Source organism: Ascaphus truei, chromosome 6, assembly GCF_040206685.1.
Source record: "Ascaphus truei isolate aAscTru1 chromosome 6, aAscTru1.hap1, whole genome shotgun sequence".
NCBI classification, from domain to species: Eukaryota; Metazoa; Chordata; class Amphibia; order Anura; family Ascaphidae; genus Ascaphus; species Ascaphus truei.
Genome location: NC_134488.1, coordinates 113721573 through 113747437, shown reverse-complemented (window position 1 = coordinate 113747437; position 25865 = coordinate 113721573). Strand labels below are relative to the sequence as shown.

Below are 25865 nucleotides of genomic sequence, written 5' to 3'. Positions count from 1 at the left end.
CAATGCCAAACATTTTACAAGTCCCTATTAAAAAAAAAAAGGGGGGGGGGGGGGAATAAGGAAAGATTATGCACAAAGGTTTCCGAAAACAGAACAAAAAAAAAAAAAAAAACAAGGGAGACTATCATAAAAAAAAAAAAAAAAATCAGGCAAAAAAAAATATATATGCGAAGGCTGGGGACATCAGACTTGCACCCGTAAAGGGCAAACACGTCCAAGACAATCTCAATTCTAGGGGTGGAAATAAATAGACTCCTATTTAATTTTAACTTTTTTTCTTTGATACACATGTTGCGGTTTTGCCCCAGAATGGCTCCACTTTTGCCTGATCAATAAACTTCTTGGCTTGTATATTGTAATATGGTACATAGGCATCATGCAAGAATAAAACAAAAAAGGTGTCTATATAATGAGTAAGCTGACATAGTGAGGAGAGGAACGAACTATGGAGACCAAGCGTGTTCTAGAAAGACCATCCTTAAGGAATGAAACACTGACCTCTTAAAAGCCGCCTCACTCGGTGACATGCATTGCATTTGCAACATGTAAATACTGCAGTCTTGTAAAAGGTCTCTACCATTTGTGAAGGCCGTTTAATACAGTTTTTAGTAAAGTGCTGAAAGATGAAACACATTGATGACAAATGTAGTACACACTGTTCTGATTAGGTGCACCTCTCGGGTAATAAGGAAGTAACACTTACTAAAGATAAAAAGGCGAGCCACAAAACCATTTTCACATAAAAAAAATGTTTCAAAATAAAAATAAGAGAATTTTGCAACGTGGTTTATGATCAAGGCAGGAAAGTGACAGCAAAGGGAGCTTCTACCATGAAATGAGGATATGTTTTATTTAAATTATATGGTGATCTTTCAAATGGGATTGGGCTGTAAAGAGGAAGAAACCCGCAGGATCCCTACTCGCAGTCACCTATAACCCTTTAAACAGATTATTTCTATGTATTGCATGTAGTCATTTAATTGTAAGCTTAGGGCCAGGGTGTTATTGTGCAGCAGTCAGTCTCACATACAGTACATATTTAGGGGAACACTATGTTTTCTGATGGTTGGAACCATCAACGATCACTAAACAAGCCTAGCACATGTTGGTGCTGGACCAGGGCACATAATGAAGGTTGTCTGGTGACAAAGTGGAAGGGGAGGGGAGTGGCATGACCTTAGCACACCTTTAACTTTACATAGTACGCCTCAGCTCAGTTTCTAGCTGACTGGATGTTGATAGAACAAGTAATACTGTGTATGTAGCATGATGCACCTTCAACTCTTATACAGCTCTATCACACTCAGAAGGTCTTTAGCCATCAAAGCTTCAGGCACCACATAACATACTCCACATATAGGTTGATGCAAGAATGTCCCCAGCGTCATCAAATGACTCCGATTTCTAGCAAGTCTCACTTTCCCTTCACTACAAAAGTAACCCAGACCATGTCCCTCAGGCAAAAAGGTGTTACGTCACAATCAAATAAAACATTTATTCAGGGATGGGCATTTAAAAAAAAAAATAAAAAAATTGTACCACCCTTCTGGGCATTAAAACCTTCAGGGCTGCAACCTTTTAATAGAAAAATTATAAATGACGCTAAATACAAAACACCCATTTTTATAAATGCACTGACAATATCACTACCAGGGTAATAGAAACAAAGGAGTTTGAGTACCCATTGAAAACCATAGTGGGTATTCATCAAAGTTGACAAACAGCTGTATGTAGAAATGGGTCCCATTAGTGTAGTGGTGAGGCTTAGGTGGCTGCAGCTTTTCCTCTCTGCATGTGCCTGTGAATATAATTTCTAGATCAGCAAGATCCAAATACAGCAATGATCTCTCCCGTGATGGTTCTACCAATAAGCAGATGCTTGAAAAATACACACGGGTAATTAACAGTTTTCATTCAGTCTAAAGTTGTTCCTTGTCCTATGTATTGCTTTCAACTAAAGAATAGGTTTAATTGGAAGCAAATAAGAGACCTCAATTATTACATTAACCCCATAGAGATTGAGGTGCTTGCAACACATTGTGTCCCATGTCCCCAAATACACAATGGGGTTAATAGTTGGGTGAGGGAAGCAAGTTTGAGGGCACCAATTGGCTAAACCACTATTGCCCTCTGCACCCACCCCCATTTAAAATCGTTGCTGGACAAAACACAGGAGTTGTGGGAACCGACCTGGAGGCTACACCTTCTTCAAACACTGTCCCAGATCCTAAGTGAAAAGGTTTCAACTTCCCCAGAAAGGATCCCTTATTCCACTGGCAAAGTTGTGATGGAAAGAGTTCTCGTCTCTCTGGGTAAGCCACAAATGCTGAGAGCACTTGTTGGAAGCTGATCAACATTTAGAGGCACCTGTAGCTGCAGAGAGAACTTCCAACTGCAAAGGCAGATCAGCAGCAATCCCAGATTCCCAGTGGTCAGGTCTCTGCTGGTGCCAGGGCACTCATGGAGGGACAGTGTCCTGCTCAGGATATGGTTGTATTGTGACTCCTGTCTTGTGCTGGTCAGAGGCCTGATACAGTGCCTGATACAGTGCCTGATAAGCCCCCCCCCCCCCCCTTTTTTTTTTTTGCACACTGTGCTGTGCTGTTTAGCTTTGCAAACCCTGTCCAGATCAGCAGGAACACCTGTGAGACTTCATGGAGCGACCAGGCAAAGTCCTGTCTTCCTTTGTTAAGAGTCCAGGCGGATAGGGAGGGGGAGAAGGTGCCTCCCTCCTGCTGCTCAGAGAGCTGTGTGTTCACACTTTGTTTTGCAGTGCTACAAAGTGTTTTTTTGTTTTTTTTTTTAGCAGACCTCAGCCTCCGCTCATAAAAGCCCAGCAGCTCCTTTGGCCTCTGGGAAACACTTTGTCCATCCACAGCCTCCTTACTCCGCTTCCATGCTGCCTTGTTTAGCAGCAGTCAGACAATAAATGCACAGCTCAGCCTGCTGCCTCCCTTTGTATGCTCCCCGGGAGCAAGGGCTCCGAGCCTCCCCCATTGGCTGCACTTGCCCTGGTTCCCTCCTCCAATCCAGCAGCCTGGGCAGAGGGTTTTTTTTTTTTTCCAGAGGAGGGAGAAGGAAAACAAGAGGGAGGAGGGGTAGATACAAACACACGCCACACTAAGCAGCAGCAGCTGCTTCAGGATAACGCCAGCTGTCCCTGTGTGCCTGCAATGAGGGGTGCTAGAGACCCTCACAGCAACAGATTGGGCAGCTGCTGTATATGTGCAGCCACTAGAGGGGAATGTGTGAGACATGCCCCCAGATTATGACTATAATATAATGATGCCGTTATATAGCTTACATTATAAACTCTTAAGATCTACATTGACCCTTGGACTGCTATAGTCCTCTGGAAGAGAAAGGATTAATGTGTCTCCCCCCCCCCCCGCCCCCCATATTTCCCATTTACTGAATTTTAAATGGTCTTTAAAAATGTGTGTGTTGTAAAGCGCTGCTTACATGGCTTGTGTGTGTGTGTGTGTGTGTGTGTGTGTATGTATGTATGTGTGTGTGTATATATATATATATATATATATATATATATATATATATATATATATATATATATATGTAGAGGTATCAGTACCGTGTTAGCCGAGCTTCAATAATCAAAAAATAAATAGATGATACCGTTCTGTGGCTAACGAAATGCTTTTATTTGTGCGAGCTTTCGAGATACACTGATCTCTTCTTCCGGCGATGTTACAAAGCATTGTAACATCGCCGGAAGAAGAGATCAGTGTATCTCGAAAGCTCGCACAAATAAAAGCATTTCGTTAGCCACAGAACGGTATCATCTATTTATTTTTTGATTATATATATATATATATATATATATATATATATATATATATATATATATATATATATATATATATAAAACCTGGCTCCAAATGTTAGTTCCCCAGTATCTACAAGTGCATGAAAACCACCAATCATACATCACGGAGGATATCTTTCAGCCAGCTATTTACACTTAATTGTATCATTCCATACTTACCTACACGGCTACAATACACTCCTCATTTGTCGTCATATATATTCACAAAAGAAACAAGTGACTTATCACACCATCCGTCCCTCCTCCACAATAGTTTATTGGACATTTTTTGGTCATCCGATTTTTTATTACACCTCCCTTATTGGGTTCCCTCTATTATTGTGTGGTATATTGCATACATGTATTGTCAATGTTTTTAGCTGTATTTGTCCAGTGACCAAGTTTTTCTTGCATTTCAATAAATTGCCCAGCTATTTTATATTGCGCTTTTTTTCCTTTCTCTATACCATTGGATAGACATATCCTAATTAGAGCTGCATCCTATTGGCATAATATACTCTATAACTACTTGATATTTATCATATATTCACATTTTGCACATTCTATTAAATATTATTTATTTACCTTTGTGCAAGTCCAAGAGCTGATATATACTGTATATATATATATATATACTAGCTGAGAGACCCGGCGTTGCCCGGGATGTGAACCGTGCTCACACTGACACACACTGCTCATTGTTCACACTGCACACACACACACACTGCACACTGCACACACACTGTTCATTGGTCGCACTGACGCACACACAGCTCACAGTGACACACACTGCACACTGCACACACACTGCTCACTGCTCACACTGCACACACACACATCTCATTGCTCACACTGACACACTGCACACTGCACACACACTGCTCAATGGTCACACTGCACACTGCACACACACTGCTCAGACTGACACACACTGCATACTGCACACACACTGCTAATTGGTCACACTGCACACACTGACACACTGCTCATTGCTCACACTGCACACAGTGCACACACACTGCTCATTGCTCACACTCCACACACACTGCTCACACTGACACACACTGCTCACACTGCACACACAGTGGTCATTGCTCACACTGCACACACTGACACACTGCTCATTGCTCACAGTGCACCACACACACACACACACACACACACACACAGTTACAGACAATCACAGAGAGTTACACACACTCACACACAGTCACAGACACTTACACACACTTTCACAGTTTCAAACAGTTTCACAGTCATAGACACTTACACAGACTTACACACACTAACACACTCTCACACTGTGAAACACTTACACACACTGTCACACACAGTCACAGACACTTACACACACTTACACACAGTCACAGACACTCACACACAGTCTCACACAATTACACACACCAGCACCAACACCCGCTCCCCCCCCCCTCCTCCTGCGCAGGCAGCGGGGACAACGATGGGGAGAAGGTGAAGCGGGGACCGGAGGGGCATCCCCCCTCCCATCTCACGTCCCGCGGCCTGTCACGCGGTGACAGGGGGGAGCCGGGACCGGAGGGGCATCCCCCCTCCCATCTCACGTCCCGCGGCGACAGGGGGGAGCCGGGACCGGAGGGGCATCCCCCCTCCCATCTCACGTCCCGCGGCCTGTCATGCGGTGACAGGGGGGAGCCGGGACCGGAGGGGCATCCCCCCTCCCATCTCACGTCCCGCGGCCTGTCATGCGGTGACAGGGGGGAGCCGGGACCGGAGGGGCATCCCCCCTCCCATCTCACGTCCCGCGGCCTAGGGGGGAGCCGGGACCGGAGGGGCATCCCCCCTCCCATCTCACGTCCCGCGGCCTAGGGGGGAGCCGGGACCGGAGGGGCATCCCCCCTCCCATCTCATGTCCCGCGGCCTGTCACGCGGTGACAGGGGGGAGCCGGGAGCGGAGGGGCAAGAGCAGCACGTAGCATGTGGAGGGGGGGGGGGGAGCTCACCCGTCCTGCCGCTGCCTCACTCATCCTGCCGCTGCCTCACTGATCCGGCCGCTGCCTCACTCATCCGGCCGCTGCCTCACTCATCCGGCCGCTGCCTCACTCATCCGGCCGCTGCCTCACTCATCCGGCCGCTGCCTCACTCATCCGGCCGCTCCCACGTGGATGTGAGGCGGGAGGCCGCGTGTTGTGGCCGCTGCCCCGGGTGTGTCCCGGGCGCTCGCTCCGCTCCCCCGCTGACTGTAGCGGCGCCGGGGTGTGAGCTTGGGGGGGTGGGGGGGTGTGAGCTTGGGGGGGGATGAGCTTGGGGGGGGGTGAGGTGTGTGTGAGCTTGGGGGGGTGGGAATGTGTGTGTGTGTACATGGGACTCCGGGTAAGTTCGGGCACAGGGAGGGTGGGGGGTGTGTGGAAGTTGAGGTGCGGTCCAGCTGACGGGGGAGAGTGAGGGGCACCCGGGAAGGGATTGTGTGTGTGTGTGTGTGTGTGTGTGTCCGTCCGTGTCCGTGTGTGTGTGTGTGTCCCTGTGTGTGTGTGTGTGTGTGTGTCCCTGTGTGTCCTTTGGCCCGTCACTCCGCCTCAGGCCAATGAGAGGTGTGCGGGGGCGGGCCAAGGGACCAATGAGATTTCCACTAGGGACACCGGACATCCAGGCAGGCAGGCATACAGTGCTTTCAATTATATAGTATAAGAAAGATATATATATATATATATATATATATATATATATATATAATAAAAAAATATATATAATAAATATATATATATATATATATATAATAAAAAAATATATGTATCTCAAATGGAAATATTACTGTGTGCTCATTTGCATGTCTTAGACAGGTCTGCAACCCTGCCTGTCACCATTATCACCCAGCATACAGTGCTTCCAATGCAGTAAGGGATTCTGGGAAATGACATGCAAATAAGCACGCATTGCCACCTTTTGCTTCAAATCCATTTTGACATGGATCCCTACAAGCTTATGCTTGCTGCATTGCATAGCTTTTCAGCAGTGCCTGGGTTATTTACACACCATGCTATTCCTTATCCACCCCATAACACGATCACCTGTCCCTCCTTGATAGTCATTCACCTTCCACTCCTCCTCCTCCCAGCCTTCCCTCCAATGCTACAAACCTTCTCAATCCCTGTCCTCACCACCCCATCTCCTGCCACAAGTCAACATCCACACACCATGCCAACCCCAGTAACCTCTTATAACCCCTCCTTGTCAAATCCTCTCATCTCCTCCCTCACCCCCCACTCCCACCCAACCTCCACCAACCTCCCATTCTCCCTCTGGAACGCCAGATCCACCTGTAATAAGACCACCTACACCCTCCATCACTTCCTACAAAACAATCTCGCATTTCTCACAATCACTGAAACATGGATCCCCACCAAAACCACTGCCACCACTGCTGCCCTCACACCTACGTAATCAAACTTCACCCATACCCCACACTGGCACTGGAGGAGGAGTTGGCCTCCTTGTCTCCTCATCCTGAACACCGGCCCCCAACCCCCCTTCCTTCTCCCTCCCCCTTTCCTCCTTTGAATTCCATGCCTGCACGTTCTCTTTCCCCCTATCCATCACAATCCTAATTTATCGCCCCCTTGCTCACCCATGCTATTTTTCCAATGAGTTCGACTGCTTCCTCTCTTCCTCTCACCCTCTCCAAACTCCCTTGTCGTCCTCGGTGACTTTAACCTTCACCTCGACAACTCTGCCTTGGCCTTCATCCACCTCATTTCCTCCTTTTGGGCTCTATCTCACTGAATCTCCCCCACCCACATACACAAGGCACCCCTCGACCTTATCCTCACGGCAAGATGCCACGCCGAGTCTCCCTCCATACTCCTTGACCCTCCTGCAATCACTTTCTGCTTTTCACCATCCGTTGCATCACCCTCTCTGCTCCTCCTCACACCCACCCAAGCCCATCCTTAACAGAAACCTCAAATCCATTGATCCATCCTCCTTTACCTCCTCCACCTCATCACTCCTCCCAATCATATAATTTCCCTCTCTCCCACTGAACTCTGCCCTATCCACCCTCAACTCTGCATTATCTTCCTCCCATGATTCAATTGCACCACTCCACCCTGTGCGTCCAACCACAAAGCCACCTCAACCCTGCCTCACCTGTCTACTCAAAACACTCCATCTCTCCCTTCGCACATCTCTCCCTTCGCACAGAGGGAATCTTTCCATTCCCCATCCTCACTTGCCACCTTCCAATCCCTGCTCCATCAATGCACCTCCATTCTCAAATCGCAAAAATAAAATACTATAACACACTTATCACCTCACTATCACCTCATCCACGCCAACTGTTCTCCACCCTAAACAATCTGCTATGACCCTCCCCATCTCTCTCGCCTAAGCAACCCTCCCCCTCCCAGCCACGGACCTTGCATCCTACTTCTCACAAACAATTAACAACATCCGTGCTTCCTTCCCCACGGCTGCCCCCCCCCCTCCATCGACCATCCCTACCCACTCATTCCCCTCCTTCTGCCCAACCTCTGACGATGATCTCGTTTCAATCATCAAATGCTCTCATTCCACCACATCCCCTACTGACCCCATTCCACAGCCCCTCCTATCTCTCTTACCAGACTATATAGGGTAGAGGGTGCTCCAACAGTTCCAGAAATAAATTCAATAATTCTCCTTCGATATATCATATGGAATAGTGGCTTATCTTGAAAGGAGTGGGTGTACTACTAGGTGAATAATAACTTGTCTTGCTTAGTTTCCTGAAGGTAACAGAGAGTATGATAGTCTCACCTCGCTGCACCTCATTGGAGACAGTAATATGATGAAAATCCACACTCACCAAAAGGTTGTAGTAATTCTTGTCATTAAACCAGAAGTCTTCTTAATGACTTATCCACTCCTAGAGCCACACAATATTCCTTGATGGCGTGTCTAGCCGCATATATAGAGGTCCATACAGCAGAAAAAAATGCAAAAAGCATCAAGCAGCACACTGCCCAAATAAAGGGAAAACAGGTTGTAAAAAGTGAAAAATTAATTTATTGCCCCATCAGCATAACAAAAAAAGGAGGCGTAGACCCTCCTATGCGTTTCACACCAAGTGTGCTTTATATACTTCTTGATAAAGCACACTTGGTGCGAAACGCATAGGAGGGTTTACACCTTCTTTTTTTGTTATGCTGATGGGGCAATACATTAATTTTTCACTTTTTACCACCTGTTTTCCCTTTATTTGGGCAGTGCGCTGCTTGATGCTTTTTTGCATTTTTTTTCTGCTGTATCTCTGCTCCTTTTTCAATCTCTTCCAATCCAGCGGACAATACCCAGACTCCTTCAAAACTGTGGCAGTCATCCCTCTCCTCAAAAAAAAAACATCTGTCAACCCTGCCCACCCCTCTAACTTTTGCCCTATTTAACTCCTTCCATACTTCTCCAAACTCCTCAAGAGCATCATTCACAACCAACTCTCCACCTTCGTTCACACTCATTCCCTCCTTCCCATTGTACGGACTGGCTTCAGTCCCTCAGACTCTACCGACACTGCCCTCCTAACCATCCACAACTTTCTCTCCTAAGCTATCCACTCCATCCTCATCGACTTCTCTTCAGCCTTTGACACCATCGATCACCTCACTCATCTCCACCCTCACCAACCTTGGCATCACTAACATCGCCCTCTCATCCTCTCCCCCCACCGTTCCTACTGTCACCTTCAACAATTAATTCTCCCTGCCCACCAGCCTCTAAGTGGGCATGTCCCAAGCCTTCGTCCTTGGTCCTCTCCTCTTTTGCCTCGACACTGTCCTCCTTTTTTTGCACACGACATCCAAATCTATTTCTCCTTCCCACTATTCTCACCTGAACTTTCCACACATATCTCTGCCATTTCCACCTGGATGTCCTCCCACTTCCTATAAATTAACCCAGTTAAGACTGAAGTCCTCTACTTTCCTGCTTCCTCCTCCCTTCCATCCTCCCCAATCCCCACCATCTGCTCGCAACCTTGGAGTCACCTTTGACCCTTCCCTCCTCTTCGCCCAACACATCACCCCCATCACTACCGCCTGCCGCTACCACCATAAGAAAATGTGTCCACTTATTTCTCTCTCCTCTGCCAAACTTCTCATCCACTCCGTTATCGTCACCCGTCTCGACTACTTTAACTCCCTTCTCCTCAATACCCCTCCAACAAATCCAAAATGCTGCAGCCCATACACTTCTCAATCTTCCCCGCTCCGCCACGCCACCCCTCTCCTCTCCCAACTCCACTGGCTACCCATCGAACAGCATCCCCTCTTCAAATTCGTCACCCTGGGCTACAAATCTCTCCATGGTCTTGCCCCTCTTACCTTTCAGCATTTCAGCACTCATCTCTTGCTACACCCGTTCCCACCGTCTTCACTCACTGACTGCCACAACCCTCACTCCCCCCCCCTCCAGCCCCCTCTCGATACCAATCATTTGCCTTACTCACCTCCCTCCACTGGAACTAGCTCCCCCACCACATCCAAACTGCCCCTTCCCTAACTATCTTCAGAAGCCAACTCAAACCCTCCCCACCAACCAAGCATGCTCTTATTGCACCAAACCCATAGCCTGACCATAATGTTCCCACCCTACCCACCGCAATGACACAATTACTTTGTAATCTAAGATACAGTATTTGTAACTACACCTTTGTTTTACTAACTAAGGCACAGTGCCCTGAGGAAGGTCCCACTTTGAGGACCGAAACGTTGGCTGCCCTGTGTTGTTAATACACTTTATTTACTTCATTATATTGCGGTGTGCTGTCTCTTTGTTACCTGGATTTCCCTGTGTGTGTGTGTGTGTGTGTGTGTATATATATATATATATATACACACACACACACACACACACACACACACACACACACGAAAAAGTGCAAACTAAACTACTACCAGTGAAAACTCTATAATCTTAACAACTATCTCTTATAATACATATAGTCACACAGTATAGACATTGATAAATATATTTTAGAAAACAGGACAGGCACTCAAATACAAAACGGTCTCAACGTTTCGGCTCTCACTAGAGCTCTTGTGTGAGCCGAAACGTTGACAATAAACAGATCTCAAATAATATATTGTTAAAAATGAATGCGTCGTGTTAGTGTAAGCACAAACCCCAAGTTAAATACAGGGGAATTAACATAAGATACCCGTTATAAAAGTGAATATAAACTAGTGTGTATATTTCATGTGGTGTTGCCAGGGCTAGCTCGGACGCTGTCCCGACAGCCACTTTTCCTCTTCTCTTACCTGATGAAAGAGCGTACACCCCCCTCCCCACCCCTTTAAAAATGCCCCTATTTGGGGTGACCCAATAGAAAATGATATATATTTTCAATGACAGCCTGTAGCTCCTTTCCTTAATTCGTTCATTGCTTTGCAATTCGTTGCTGGTACCTTTTGGTAGTGAAGGGGTTAAATGGCAAGTGCACCACAGGTATGCAAGCTCTACAGGGCAGACACCCCCTGACCCCCCACAGGTTGGGCATCTGTTTGCAGCGGGCAGCATTATCAATAATCATCATATTTTAAGTACACAATGCAACTTTGTATTTCTCCAGAGGGAAACCACATTGAGTGACTGAAATATATTTACAAGCAAATGCTTTCTGTAAAATAGTGCTGAAAAGTCACGGAAAACGTTAACGCCACTTTGCAACCTGTCACGCTGGAAATGTTACACGCTCCCCCACTGTTTGCAACATAGGAAAATATTCATAGCCATTCCTTCATCCTCCCCCTCCCACCTTCTCCCCTCACTTCCACTGGCAGATTAATGTAGTCAGGGGACCTCTCCTTTCCCTCACTCTCTCCATTCCTCCCACCATTTGTCAGCCTTCAAGGATGCTGCATCTGGGAGACCCCCCCTTCCATTCCCCTGTTAGAGCATCACAGGCAATGACACCATGTGCTACCGATTAATGTGTGTGCGCTGTTATAAAACATCCAAGTGTCATTCTCCAAGCAAGAGGTGTCTTAGTATAATTGATTAGAAGGAAAGCCTACGCAGAACATTACTCTTCAACCATCATGCAAGGGAACTTAAACTTCAATATATTTCTCACCAAACTCTTCTGCAGCCGTGGGTCTGCAGACCATTGCTCCTTCATTCCTTTTCTGCAAAGAAACTGCAGACCATTGCTGCTTAATCCCCTTTCTGCTAAGAAACTGCAGTCCATTGCTCCTTAATTCCTTTTCTGCCAGGAAACAGCAGACCAATGTTTATTAACTGCAAAGCATCGCTACTCAACTCGTTAACTATGTTTCTGTTATAAATGGACAGAGCATCACCTCTGAACTTCTGTGCTGCTAGTGTAGAGTCTGCTGTTTCATGAACCACCGAGCATCCCTCTTATCCCTCTGATATTGTTTTTGTCCTTCGGAGGAACTCATCGCTTCCTATTGCTCAGGGCAGAGATTACAGATCATATGGGTCTAGAGATCCGCATGGCACTGCTGCTGGAGAGTTGAAGACCATGTTGCTAGTGATCTGCCCACTGCCCACCCCCCCCCCCCCCCCGCTTCAAAGGATCTACAAACTATTGCTTTCCTGCTGATAGACAACGACCCATGCTCCCCTTCTCCTTTGGAACTGCAGATCAGGGATCTTTAACTGTTGTTCTGAAGATCAAAAGATACAAAAGAAAGGAGTGGTTGCCCCTTTGAGACCACCCATGTTTGGAATGTTGTCATGTCCTGCCAACTGTACAGGGAGCAGAGGTGTTGATTGGATCAAGTAGGAGATGAAAAGGACACACACAAAGACTATTTGAGCGTCTCCAGATTCAAGACCCTTTTTCCGATTACAGAGTATCAGATGATAAGAGGACATTTTCCTCTGAAAGCAGCACGTTGATTAAGCCACAGCTCGGAAAGTATGAAGTTACCATCCAAGTGCCTTATGCTCTCATAAAAGGAAACCAAAAAAAAAAACAGGTGGTCACACAAAGATGTGCAAATAATGTAATACACTCTCATGAGTTTCTGCTTAACCGTTTGAGCTGAATGGATGGTATAGGCCAGGGGAGGCCAACTCCTTTCCTGAAGGGCTACCAACTGGTTTTAAGGATATCCCTGCTTCAGCACAGGCGACTCATTCAGTGGCTCAGTCCTACTGATTGAGCCACCTGTGCTGAAGCAGGGATAATCAGTAGGACTGAGCCACCTGTGCTGAAGCAGGGATATCTTTAAAATCTGACTTGGTAGCCCCTGAGCCTGGCGTTGGTCCCCCTAAGATTGGCCAAGATTCAAATGTGAGTGCTCATGATAAAGTCATTTTCTATTTTATAAAAGATCAACAAAAGAGGGGGGAAAAGTGTTCTCAGTATCGTGCTTGCTCCAAACTGTGTGGATAGGCAAAATTGGGATCTGACCCCAATTTACCTATGAGATGAGGGATTTCATATCTGGATATTTGTTGGGGGTAGTGATAATCTGGTGTGAAGAGAACGGATCCATATGTACATTAAGACACTATGAGGCCGATTCATGTAGCTGTGATCTGCGGTACCACACCCGATCCTGTGTTGATTGCCATTTACGACAAAGCATTTAACCTGGATTGGGTGCAATACCTCACATTGCTGAACTGCCCTTACGACTTAATGTTCTTCTATTGGTGCAATAATTGGGACTGCGTTGTTGGTACATCTGGTGCTTTGGATTTATACCAAGGACTCCTTGTATACAGCCTTGATCAATTTATTAAGGACTATTCACTTGAATGACCAAGAATAACAGGTAATGACTTGCACTAGTTAGTGAATAAGATCCATAGCTCAACCAAACGGTGTAATGCAACAGACACAATGTACAGGGACACATCCAAAAAAGAATATACTTGTGTGTCCATTTTCATGTCATTACCCAGAAGCCTTGTCTGTAGTTTAAGTAGCATGTGAGAATGGGGTGTGGCAGGTTTTGGGGACCTGTGCAAACCATGCAGATGCACTCATGAATGTCTTATCTTTGATTGATCAGTGCTTTGAGTAACAATATTCAAGGCTACAAAGAAACAAAGGCAGCATCCTTGAGGCAACTTGCATCAGATCTGATAACCGACAAAGACCAGTATTAAAGAGCAATCCATGCAATATCCTACATGTTTTTTTTTTTTTTTTTTTAATAAATTCAATCTGTATTATTAATACTTACTGCATTTAAAAAAAATAATTCAACACTTCGTGCCATTTTTAATGAGTTTTAATATAATGAGCATCCTTTGATTTTTATAGCAGGTTTTAGCACACTTCCCCAGCAGTGCAAGATATTTGCAACACTTTCCTGTTTGTGATAATTTGTTGCTAATATTCCCAGCAGTTTGAGCTGCAAACTGTAACAGTAGATAATATTACCATAGCAATATAAGGATAGATTGTAGCTGTTGAGTTACATTGACTGAAGAAATGATTGAAACTGAAAGGCAGCCATTTAGTGAACCCTGGGAATCAGGATCTGTGCCGATCGATCACGGGAGAACACATCAATCGGCAGCTTAGGTAATTAGTTTTCAATAAAGGTAATGAAAGGCAGCAAACATATATTTTTTTTGCTTGGACTGCCTTTTTAATGCACTTTGTTTCTTTACTGCACTACCTCCGACTATCTCTGCTTTACAGTGTTTCCATGTAGTGACAGTACCTCTCAGTTTCATATAGCTATCTTCCTGACCTTTCTTTCACTTATTGCCTCTAGTCCCTCATATTTTACATACTTCACAATGGAGGAAACCCGATGTAAAAGTATCTTCAGGGCATTCCTAAAAACTGGCGCCACTGTGATTGTCTAGAAAAAAAACCACTGCAGCCCCCAACTATAACATGGGGCAAAACACAGCGAAAAAAATGGTTGTAAACAAATATGATTATTTAATTTTTTTTGTGTCCAAGGTTTGCAACTGGGACATGTTAATACATCAACCCCCATATACCATGTGTGACAATTATAATCCACTTTTACATAGTTACATAGTAGATGAGGTTGAAAAAAGACGCAGGTCCATCAAGTTCAACCTATGCTAAATTTAGACAACAGATACTTGATCCTATATCTATACTTACTCATTGATCCAGAGGAAGGCAAACATAAACCCCATTAAGGGGAAAAATTAATCCCTTCCTAACTCCAAGAATTGGCAATTGGACAAATCCCTGGATCAACATCCTTCCCATGTATACTTATTTGGTATATCCCCGTATACCTTTCCCATCTAAAAAGATGTCCAACCTTTTTTTGAACAAATCTATTGTATCCGCCATCACAGTCTCCATGGGTAATGAATTCCACATTTTAACTGTCCTTACTGTAAAGAACCCTTTCCTTTGTTGCTGGTGAAATTTCCTTTCCTCCAACCTTAAGGGATGGCCCGAGTCCTTTGTACTGCCCGTGGGATGAATAGTTCTTTTGAAAGCTCCTTGTATTGTCCCCGAATATATTTGTATATAGTTATCATATCCCCTCTTAGACGCCTCTTTTCTAATGTAAATAAATCTACAGTAATTTAGCTAGCCTCTCCTCATAAGTTAGATTGTCCATCCCCTTTATTATTTGCTCTTCTCTGCACTCTCTCTAGTTCCATAATGTCTTTTCTTAGGCTTGGTGCCCAAAATTGTAATCCATATTCAAGGTGTGGTCTTACTAGTGCTTTGTAAAGGGGCATAATTATGTTTACTTCCCTTCCATCCATTGCCCGTTTGATGCAAGATAAGATCTTGTTTGCCTTTGCAGCTACTGCATGACATTGGGCACTATTGCTAAGCCTGCAGTCTACAAGGACTCCTAAATCCTTCTCCATCAAGGATTCCCCCAATATATCTCCATTTAATTTGTAAGTCGCCTTTTTATTCTTGTATCCCAAATGCATAACCTTACATTTATCTGTATTAAACCTCATCTGCCATTTACCTGCCCACGTTTCCAGTCTCTCCAAGTCCTTCTGAAGAGAAATTACATCCTGCTCTGATTCTATTACCTTACACAATTTATTTATTACCCTACCTAATTGAAGCTCACTCCCTCCCACATTTAAATGGTTAAAAGCTCACTCCATGGCATCACCCACTCTCAGGGGAACTTGCTTGCTTACAGTGTGATTGTGACAAATCTATTACAGAGTGCTTTTCCTGATAATGTACAGGTTAATAAAAGCTTCAATCAGACTTAGAACTTTTGCAACTAATTTTGACAGATTTATTATAAATCATTCTTCCTGGCAATGCACAGGTTATTAAGAATCTATACTAGTGTTAGGGACCCTTGAAACGTGGTCTGCCGTGCAGTTGGCTCAAGGCCTTACAACAATTTGGCCAAAATGTTAAACTAAAAGACCATTTTATTTATTAGTTATTTATACATGTATATTTAGGCACTGTACCGTGTATAAGTTTTTCTGGATGTGCACTGAGCTTTGTCTGTTTTATGTTATGTCTCTGGTTTTAAATATATATAATGCCATGCTCTGTAGCACTCCTCTGTGAAACTTATATGCTTATATATATGTTGTGGTTATTTTGGGGGTTCAATATGAGCTTGTAGGTGTTCTGTATGTTTTACAATTTAGTATCATCAGCAAAGATGGAGACTTTGCTCTCGATCCCAACCGCAAGGTCAATAATAAACAAGTTAAAAAGCAGGGGTCCCAGTACCGATCCCTGAGGTACTCCACTCACGACTTTAGCCCAACCTGAAAAAGTTCCATTTATGACAACCCTCTGTTGTCTGTCCTTTAACCAGTTTTCAATCCAGGCGCATATATTATTACTGAGTCCAATTTTCTTATTTTGTACACCAACCTCTTGTGTGAAACCATATCAAACGCCTTTGCAAAATCTATGTAGACCACATCAACTGCATTACCCTGGTCTAAATTCCTTCTTATCTCCTCAAAGAAACAAATAAGGATAGTTTGGCAAGATCTATCCTTCATAAATCCATGCTGACTATTACTAATAATTTTGTTTTCCATTAGGTATTCCTGAATATTATCCCGTATTAAACCTTCAAGTAGTTTCCCTTCTATTGAAGTCAGGTCTGTAATTTCCCAGTTGTGATCTAGCTCCCTTTTTAAATATAGGCACCACATCTGCTTTACGCCAATCTTGTGGTGCTGAGCCTGTGGAAATGGAGTACTTGAATATTAAATATAATGGTTTGGCTATTACTGAGCTTAACTCCTTGAGAACTCTTGGATGTATGCCATCGGGGCCAGGTGCCTTATTTACTTTAATTTTTTCAAGTCGCTTATGAACTTCTTCCTCAGTTAACCAATTGTTCATTAATATGGAGGTTGTGGGTTCCTCCTGCGGCACTACTATTGAACTTGATTCTTCCCTGGTAAACACAGAGGCAAATAATTTGTTTAATACCTCAGCTTTTTCCTTATCTCCAATAATCTGCCTACCCATCTCACACTGAAAGGGTCCTATATTTTCTTTTCTCATTTTTTTGTTATTAAGGTACTTAAAGAACTTTTTAGGGTTGACCTTACTTTCTATTGCAATCCTTTTTTCATTATCCATTTTTGCTAATTTGATTGCCCTTTTGCAATTTTTGTTGCATTCCTTATAATTCTGATACGATGTCTCCGTCCCTTCTGACTTAAAGAATCTAAACGCCTTCCTCTTCTTGTCCATTTCCTCCCCTACCTGTTTATTTAGCCACATTGGTTTTGACTTATTTCTTTTATACTTATTACCCAAGGGTATATATACACTGATAAGTGTGCTTTTCTAACAATGTTTTAAAGACTGCCCATTTATCTTCTACATTTTTCCCTGCAAAAACATCATCCCATTGTATTACTACTAGATTAGACCTCAGTTTATTAAAATCTGCCTTTCTAAAGTTTAAGATCTTTGTTGAACCCAAGAAATCTATTTTTTGATAATTTATTTCAAATGAGACAATGTTATGATCACTGTTACCCAAATGTTCCAGGACTTAAATATTTGTTATTACTTTTAAACCCACCCATTAAATTAAGTTTAGGTGAACAACGCAGGAATGTATTAAAAACAATTTTTTCAAATACACAAGGCATTGATCATGTAGTTTTAACCAAATAAAGCAGTGTTTCTCCACAAGGAACCTCCTATGTACATGATCTCATCTCTAAGGCATTCCAATTAATCAATTTAACAGTTACTGTTGTATTTGCAATTAATCATTGTCCTTGTAAATGGCAGGTTTTCTGTTATTTTAACCCTCAGCATTCCAGCCGCGAAGGGGTTAACGTTTATCATAAAGTCTTTCATCCGCAGGGAAAAAAATAATGGAATGAAAAAAGTATTCCAACAGAAGATAAGATCAACCCTAAAAAGTTAATTAATTACAAAAAGATTAGAAAAGAGAAAATAGGAACCTGTGCGAGATGGGCAGGCAAATTATTGAAGATAAGGAAAAAGCAGACGTATTAAACACATTCTTTGCCACTCTATTTACCTGTAAGGAATCAATTGCAATAGTAGGACTCAATTTCCCCAGGCTCAGTACCACAAGATTGACATAAAGCAGCCTATAGTTAAAAAGACCGCTATATCACAACCAGGTAATTACATACCTGTAAGTCTGACATCAATAGAGGGAAAGCTACTTGAATGTTTAGTGCGGATTAATATTCAGGAACATATTAGTAGCAATCAGCATGGATTATGGATAGGTTGTGCCAAACTAACCTTATTAATTTCTTTGAGGAGGTACAGAAAGTAGGAATTTAGACCAGGGTAATGCAGTTGGTCTACTTGAATTTTGCAACGGCTTTTGATATGGCTCAGCATATAAGAGGTTCGTGTACAAAACAAAGCAAATTGGACCGTAAAAATATGTGCACCTGGATTGAAAACTGGTTTAAGGACAGACAGCAGATAAATGGAACCTTTTCAGGTTGGGTTAAAGCTGTGAGTGGAGTACCTCGAGGATCGGTACTGGGACCCCTAATTTTTAACTTGTTTAGTAATGACCTTGAGGCTGGCATAGAGAGCAACATCTCCATCTTTGCTGATGACACTAAGTTGTGCAAGGTCGTAAAATCAGAGAAGGAAACAAGAATAAACAGGCGACTTACAAATTAAATGGGGATAAATTGGAGGCATCCTTGAAGGAGAAGGATTTGGGAGTGCTTGTAGGCAGCAGGCTTAGCAATAGTGCCCAATGTGATGCAATAAGTGCAAAGGCAAACAAGATCTTACCATTAAACAGGGAATGGGTGAAAGTGAAGTAAGCATAATTATGCCCCTCTACAAAGCATTAGTAAGACCACACCTTGAATATAGAGTACAGTTTTGGGCACCACTTCATAAAAAACATTATGGAACTAAAAAAAAAAAAAGTGTGGAGAAAAGCCTCCAAATTAATAAAGGTGACGGGAAATGTGACACGAGGGACGGGCAGCCAATTTAGATTTGTTTACACTAGAAAAGAGGCGTCTAAGGGCTCGATTATACCAAGTGCTGCAGGGCGGCAGCGCTATTCTGTGACGTCACCCAGTGCGGCATCTTGGTTATACCAGGGAGACAGAGCAGAGGAGACAAGGAGGCTTGGTGGAGGCGTGGCTGTGAGCGGTTCGCCCTCATTGGCTGAACCGCTCACGCGACACGGCCATCACAAGAGAAAAACAAATTTGCAGTACAGCGTACCGCGACCGTCGCCATCGGTATGAGCACTTTAATAGTAGTTATGCTTGTTGTTTTGTCGGCGCCGCTAAACACGACGCCACGCGCATTTTTTGGTATAATCACGGCCTAAGAGGGGATCTGATAAGTATATACAAACATATTCAGGAGCTTTCAAAAGAACTATCAATCCCAAGGGCAGTACAAACTAAGTAACAATACAACAGACGACAGAGAAGCCCAATGCTACATCCAACATGACAAAAATAAACAGTAAAATACTTATATATTTTCTTGAAAAAGAGTCATTTAGTTTAACCCTTTGGCCAAAGCATTGTAAGCTTGCGAGCCGCGACAAGGCAGACCCTGTTCGCAAGTCCTAACACTACCAGATAAAGAACTTGCTGGGGTTTTGTGTGTTTTAAGTAACAATACATCAAACCCACAAATCCATAAAAGGGTGCCAAGCTTTGCTACTGTTCATTTGTATGGGAGTAAAGGCGTGCTAAAGCTTGGCACACTTTTGTGGATCTGGGCCATAATTTTGTTTTCCCATGGGGAAACCTATCAGATAAGTGCAAGCCCCCCATAAACCCCCCCTGGTTAAGAAGCACTGCATGAAACAGACTACTGATGTTAGTTTAAAAATAACTAACTAAAAAGCAATACAGTACACTTTATAGATCTGCAATTTATGTGAGCGTATTTTCAGTTGTTTTTTTGCTTTCTGGATAAACGGGACCAATTCACTTTTTTACTTAGATCTCAAAATCTCTAGTTTCAATCTGAATAAAACTGTGGAGAAATTCCAATTGCAGACTTTCTCCTAAAACTGCCACGTTTCATCATGATCCCATTTGCGGTTTTCGACGTATAGATGTCTGAACACAGGGGTTTAAGCACAAACAGCCAATCAAGTCTTAACTGTATCAGCACAACCACGTTTACATAATGCACTGAATTAGAAGCCATGGATGAGAGGGATACTATGCACTCGCATGGCATGAAGAAGGCAGATGGTGTTCCACAGGGAAGCCAATGTCTTTCCCACAGGCCACTCATGAAACCGAAAATGCTGCCTCTACTAGACTTGGACAGTTGTCAGGTCTCTGTTATGTTTGTTTCACCCCCTCTCCCCTTTTGCATTTCCCGTATGCATATCTCCTAATCACTGTGATAGAGGATGGCAGGACATTGCTCTTCCGTTTATTCGCTACGGAGACCTGCAGCAAGAGGCTGCATCACTACTACATGCAAAAGCACTCAACCAAATGTGCTCTGCCCATTTGCTATGGTTGCTTCCTACCATTTAATGTTTCAAAGGCATATTCACAATGCCACATAGGACTTTGCAATGGAATTTGTGATCAGGGCTAAGTAAAATGTATTTAAAAGCCTTTCTGTAACAGAAATGTGCACAGCACGGCTCCTGTACCCTCTGGGGTCTGTATGCGCTCATATCTTGTGTTGTTGAGGTCAGCTCCCGCTCCCCTTGTCCTGTGCCTTTGTTTAGCTGCATGTTAAATACCTTAACCCCAGCTCCTAAATGGTCCTATGCCAGGTAGCATACGTCCTATGGCATTGTTATTATTAGGGTGGAGTTGCAGGAGTAAGGAGTAGTGTAAGCCTCCTGGCTTATACTAGACTGTTTTTTTGTTGTTGAGGGATTCAGTCTTTAGGATTTAATAATAATGTTTTTTTCTTCTTGTATAACACTGACGGTGTACAGACACATTTTGCAGGCACAGTCCTTGCCCTGTAGAACTTACAGTCTATGTTTTTGGTGCCTGGGGCACAGGAACATAAAATGAGTCACAAGGAGCTGATACCAGGAATTGAAGCAAGGTCCTCTGATTCAAACTCAGTGTCACTGTTTACAAAGGCAGAGCCTTTACTCACTGAGCTGCTCCTGCCCAGGGCAGTTTCACATAATGAGTGATACCTTATAGCCACTTTATCCATTATTACATTTACACTCAAACCAATGTCACAGTGTTGCTAATTTGCTTCTTCTGTGGAGTAAGTTGCTTCAGATCAGTTTAGTTCTAATGGTATCTGCTAATTGCTGTTCTTCCTCATTATCTCTTTAAATTAATTATGCTGCCATCATTAGCCATAAAAAACAAGTGAAAGTAAAGAAGTCTGGATCAACAGTCTACCTGTATCTGCAACGGTTTACAAACAGCGCAATCACAGAAGAAATTAGGTAAAGATTTTAAAAACACTGGAGACGTTAAAAAGGAAAACATTTTTTAAACACTTGTACCTGTCGGGTATTAATCCGTTTAACCTACTGTATATGCCACTAACATTTAACCTACTGTATATGCCACTAACATTTAACCTACTGTATATGCCACTAACATTTAACCTACTGTATATGCCACTAACATTTAACCTACTGTATATGCCACTAACATTTAACCTACTGTATATGCCACTGCCCTCAGTTCACTGTCAGCCTGGGAGAGGCGGCCTCTTTCAGCCAATCACCTCTGTGCTGCTACAGGAGCCTGCAAGGCACGGCTGGTAACAAAGCGGTTACACCAGGAGTGGCCAACTCCAGTCCTCAAATAGTGGCTTAGTTGAACACTGACCCAGCCGTGCTGAAGCAGGGATAACCTGAAAACCTGACCTGTTGGTAGCGCTTGAGGACTGGAGTTGGCCACCCCTGAGTCATCAATTACTTCCACAGTTTGGTCACAAGTGATACTGCCTCTTTAAAACCAAACTCATTTTGCTGCTTTGCTGACCCCTCTGGGTTTGTAATGGGTTGCGGTCCCTTCTGGCAGCAAAAGAGTTAATATCTGTCCTCAATCCTTTTGGTGCAGAGTCCCGCACATACACAGCTGTGTTGACCTGCCGGTGAAGATGGAATAAAAACAAACCCACACACACACACGTTTCCTTTCTCGGGGGACACAATCCTGGCAGATGACGAAACTTGGGAAGCAGAGCAAACGTCCCAGCTGTCACGAACGGGACGCGCACAGCCCCGGGATTCCTCCCAAGTCTGCTAGCGCTATGTGGGATTATGGGAGGAATCCGCGCCGCCTTGTAAAAGTTTCCTTCCGTGTGCCTGAATGACACAACTCTTCAGTGGAGTGTTAACCAGTTGGAAAGAGAAGTGGAGTTCAGGTTAATCGCCACTAAAATAGGATATGCCGGTTCAATATAGAGTCTTAATTCAATAGGATTATGGGCAATAATTGACCTCTCTGTGCCTCATTGCTAATAATGTTATATTGACTTGAAGAGTGAGCTATTTGAGACAGGAATGTATCGAGTTATTGCTCAATGCAGAGCCCCACATATACCGGCATTTTTATTTAATAATATTTTTATAGAGTTGCTATAGAGCACTATATATATATATATATATATAAAAAAAATAGAAGAAAAGAAGCGCCAAATCCTAGTGCATTACTGTGCAAACTTGATAAATTTAATGCCCAAAAATCTCAATAAAAATGAACTCACAAACACATAGAACAATTAAAAGCATTTTATGAGATATACTCATGCTCCAAGGACCAGGAAAACGCTGCTTGACTGCTGTCTTGGCTCCGTCACACCTCTGGATTTGAATGCTGCCTTTGCTGTTCACCGATAGCAGGAACTGACGTTTTTGGCACTCCGCAGTGATCTCTCCCCGGGTATACACCGACAGATGCTTTTTTGTTCCCACCGGGGACGATGGATATCGCGGACCAGTGGATGACGTCACAAAGATGGCGGAGGATACCGGACCGATTGAATTCAAAGCAGTTCTGAAGCAGGCGTTTGTGAAGGTCCACTGCACACCTTCCCTACGCGTTTCATCAGATGGACTGACTTCTTCAGGGGATGTATATATATATGCAGAATAAATGAGTTCTTCAGTATTACGTGATACCTTTTTTATTGGACTAACAATTTATGTCATAGGACAAGCTATGTTATCCTCGAGAGTTATCCTCCCTTCTTCAGGTCAAGCAATACTGATATACAAAGGATTCAATGGCTAAAACAGTGTAGAGAAGAAAAAAAAACACAACAGATATGGACTGTAGATAAGGTAGGGTGTTAAAAGTGTTTGAAGCCAGGGGACGGTGACAAGGAAAGGTGAGGAGGGGGAGGGATGCTGGGGGGGAGACAAAGTGTGGATAAGAATAGAGGCAAGCAGGATAATTACAAACAATTTTGATAGGGTGTGAGAAAACCCATGTCCGCATTAATTCCTTTGGTTTTGGTGTCAAAGAGTCTTATCATTCTGAGTTCAAATGTTTTCCGTTCTTGGGTGCGTTTAAACATTCCATTGAGAATTTTGATTTTTAAATCATGTATGGAATGATTTGGTTGTGAGAAGTGATGTCCCACAGGTGAGCAGTATCTTCCTTCTTCGTGATGGAGTATAGAGGGTCTGTGCATATTCACGTTTGTTTGTGAGTTTAATATTGTTGGACCTAGGAATTGTATTAAAAGTGTATTTTTCATATTACACTAGGATCGGGCGCTTTCTTTTCTTGTGTTTATATATATATATATATATATATATATATATATATATATAGATAAATTCTGAGGTACAATGCAGGTAATGTACAGTCTAATCTTTAGGGCCTTAAACACATGGAAATAGAGGCACATTAGAATCTGACCGAAAGATATAAACCAAGTCTGTGATGTTAAGAACACTCCTGTGGAGTACAGAGTGTGCAGTGCTGCATGTAAAACAGACCCGATAAATCACTACTTCAAGTTTGCATAACCCAGTTTTTCTATTATCCATGGTATGGAGATATTGAAAAAGTCACAATGTGCTTGGATTCCAAGCACGATCCCTCACACGCAGGAATGCCACCTGGCTCCTGATGACAGACATGTTCAGCCAGAATGCAAGCCAGGTCCTACATTTGGGGTGGTTACAAAAGCCTGAACTGAATCCAGTTGTCTCTGGAACCAACCACTTAGGAATCTTCAACCAGCAGAGGGCATTACACAAACACCTCAGACTCAAAAATCTAGGGCTACGCTTATAGTGCCGGCGACGGCAACAATGACATCAGGCTGCGGTCGCTGGAAAAATCAAATTGAGATGACTTCCAGCAATCTCGACAAAGCCGTCGCGCCGCACTTACTATAAGCGCACGTGAGGGCGGCAATGCATTTGTTTTGACGTGACGTCGCGTCGCTGGCACTATAAAGCGCAGCCTAACATGGATGGGCATCTTCAGATGTTCAGGAGGCAGATGGCCACCCTAGCCTGATGTCACCACTTTGACATTAAATAACACTGGTAACAAGGAGGGGCTCACCGTCTGGTGGGGGTCTGTGGGATTCAGGCGTCCCTGTGGCGGAGACCGCAGCCGGTGTCAGGATGCCCTGTGGTAGAGGGGCCGGCTGTGGGTGCATCTGTACGAAGGAAGGGCTATCGCAGGGATTCCTCTGCAGGGGAGGGGCGTACCGCCGTGAGTTCTCCTGTGGAGGAGGCGTCTGTGGGCAGAAAAGGGGAAAAGAGAGCGACAAGGAAATGTTAGATGAATATGGCGAGAATGTTATAGGTTTGTGTCTCTATCCAGCTACCTTTCCTGAAGAAGCATTTGAAGTATAACAACCTGTGCAATATAAAGTATTTGTTTGTCCAATCCAACTATTTTACTTGTATTTATTTTGCACATGAAATAACACTGACCTAGCTACTAATTCCTGTTGTAAACATTAAGCTAAATAATATTCCATCATGCCTGCTACCCAGTGTGGCCAATGCAAGCGATCTGAAGAAAAGGACCATGGCAATCGCAGTGATACCCTCTCATGATGCAAGTTGCCGTTCCCCGTACACAATTCCCCCAGCTTTTTAGAAATTGCATTTCTTTTTTCCTTCCCTGATAATTTACTTGTGAAATCCTCCAGTATATTGGACTAATATTGATAAATATTGACATTAAAGGCGCATTCCCACCCAAAATCTTCTTTGACTTATATGTATCACACCAGAGAATTCCTTGCTTGTGTCATCCGTTACAGCTTATTGGGGGAATAAGGCTGGAATTAAAGTTCAACTCGATTCTTCCATGTTCTTCTATCCCAGATAGCAGGGATTTTTGGAGATATTTTAAACACACTTACAAAGGTCCAAATACATGTGAGAAGGACCTGCAGGAATGTGGAGGGAAGCCCTTTCGAAAGGAACATTATTTTTAGGGCAGTGGAGATGGCACTTTAAGCACGGCTCCAATACTCACTCCTCACTAGATCCCACCACCCTTCTGGTGTAGCCCCAATAACTACAAAATATAAAGAAGAACCACATTTTTTTACACACACCCTAGGTGGGCCTTGACCACATCAACCACTCAAGTTTCTGTCGAGCTACCAAACAGCTTGGCTGCATAATACAAAATGTACAACTGCTCATCTGTTATTCTTTATTTATGT

General features: G+C 43.5%; 1 protein-coding gene across 8 annotated transcripts in view; it reads right to left on the bottom strand.

Moving 5' to 3' along the window:
- The window catches only part of PHC2 (polyhomeotic homolog 2), a 162408-nt gene that overhangs the window by 21050 nt on the left and 115493 nt on the right, over positions 1-25865 (bottom strand). For all 8 annotated transcript variants that reach the window (XM_075605806.1, XM_075605804.1, XM_075605803.1 and 5 more), the window contains one exon: positions 24743-24920. In XM_075605806.1, the coding sequence (XP_075461921.1) occupies positions 24743-24920 (178 nt within the window). The remainder of the gene's footprint in view (positions 1-24742; positions 24921-25865) is intronic.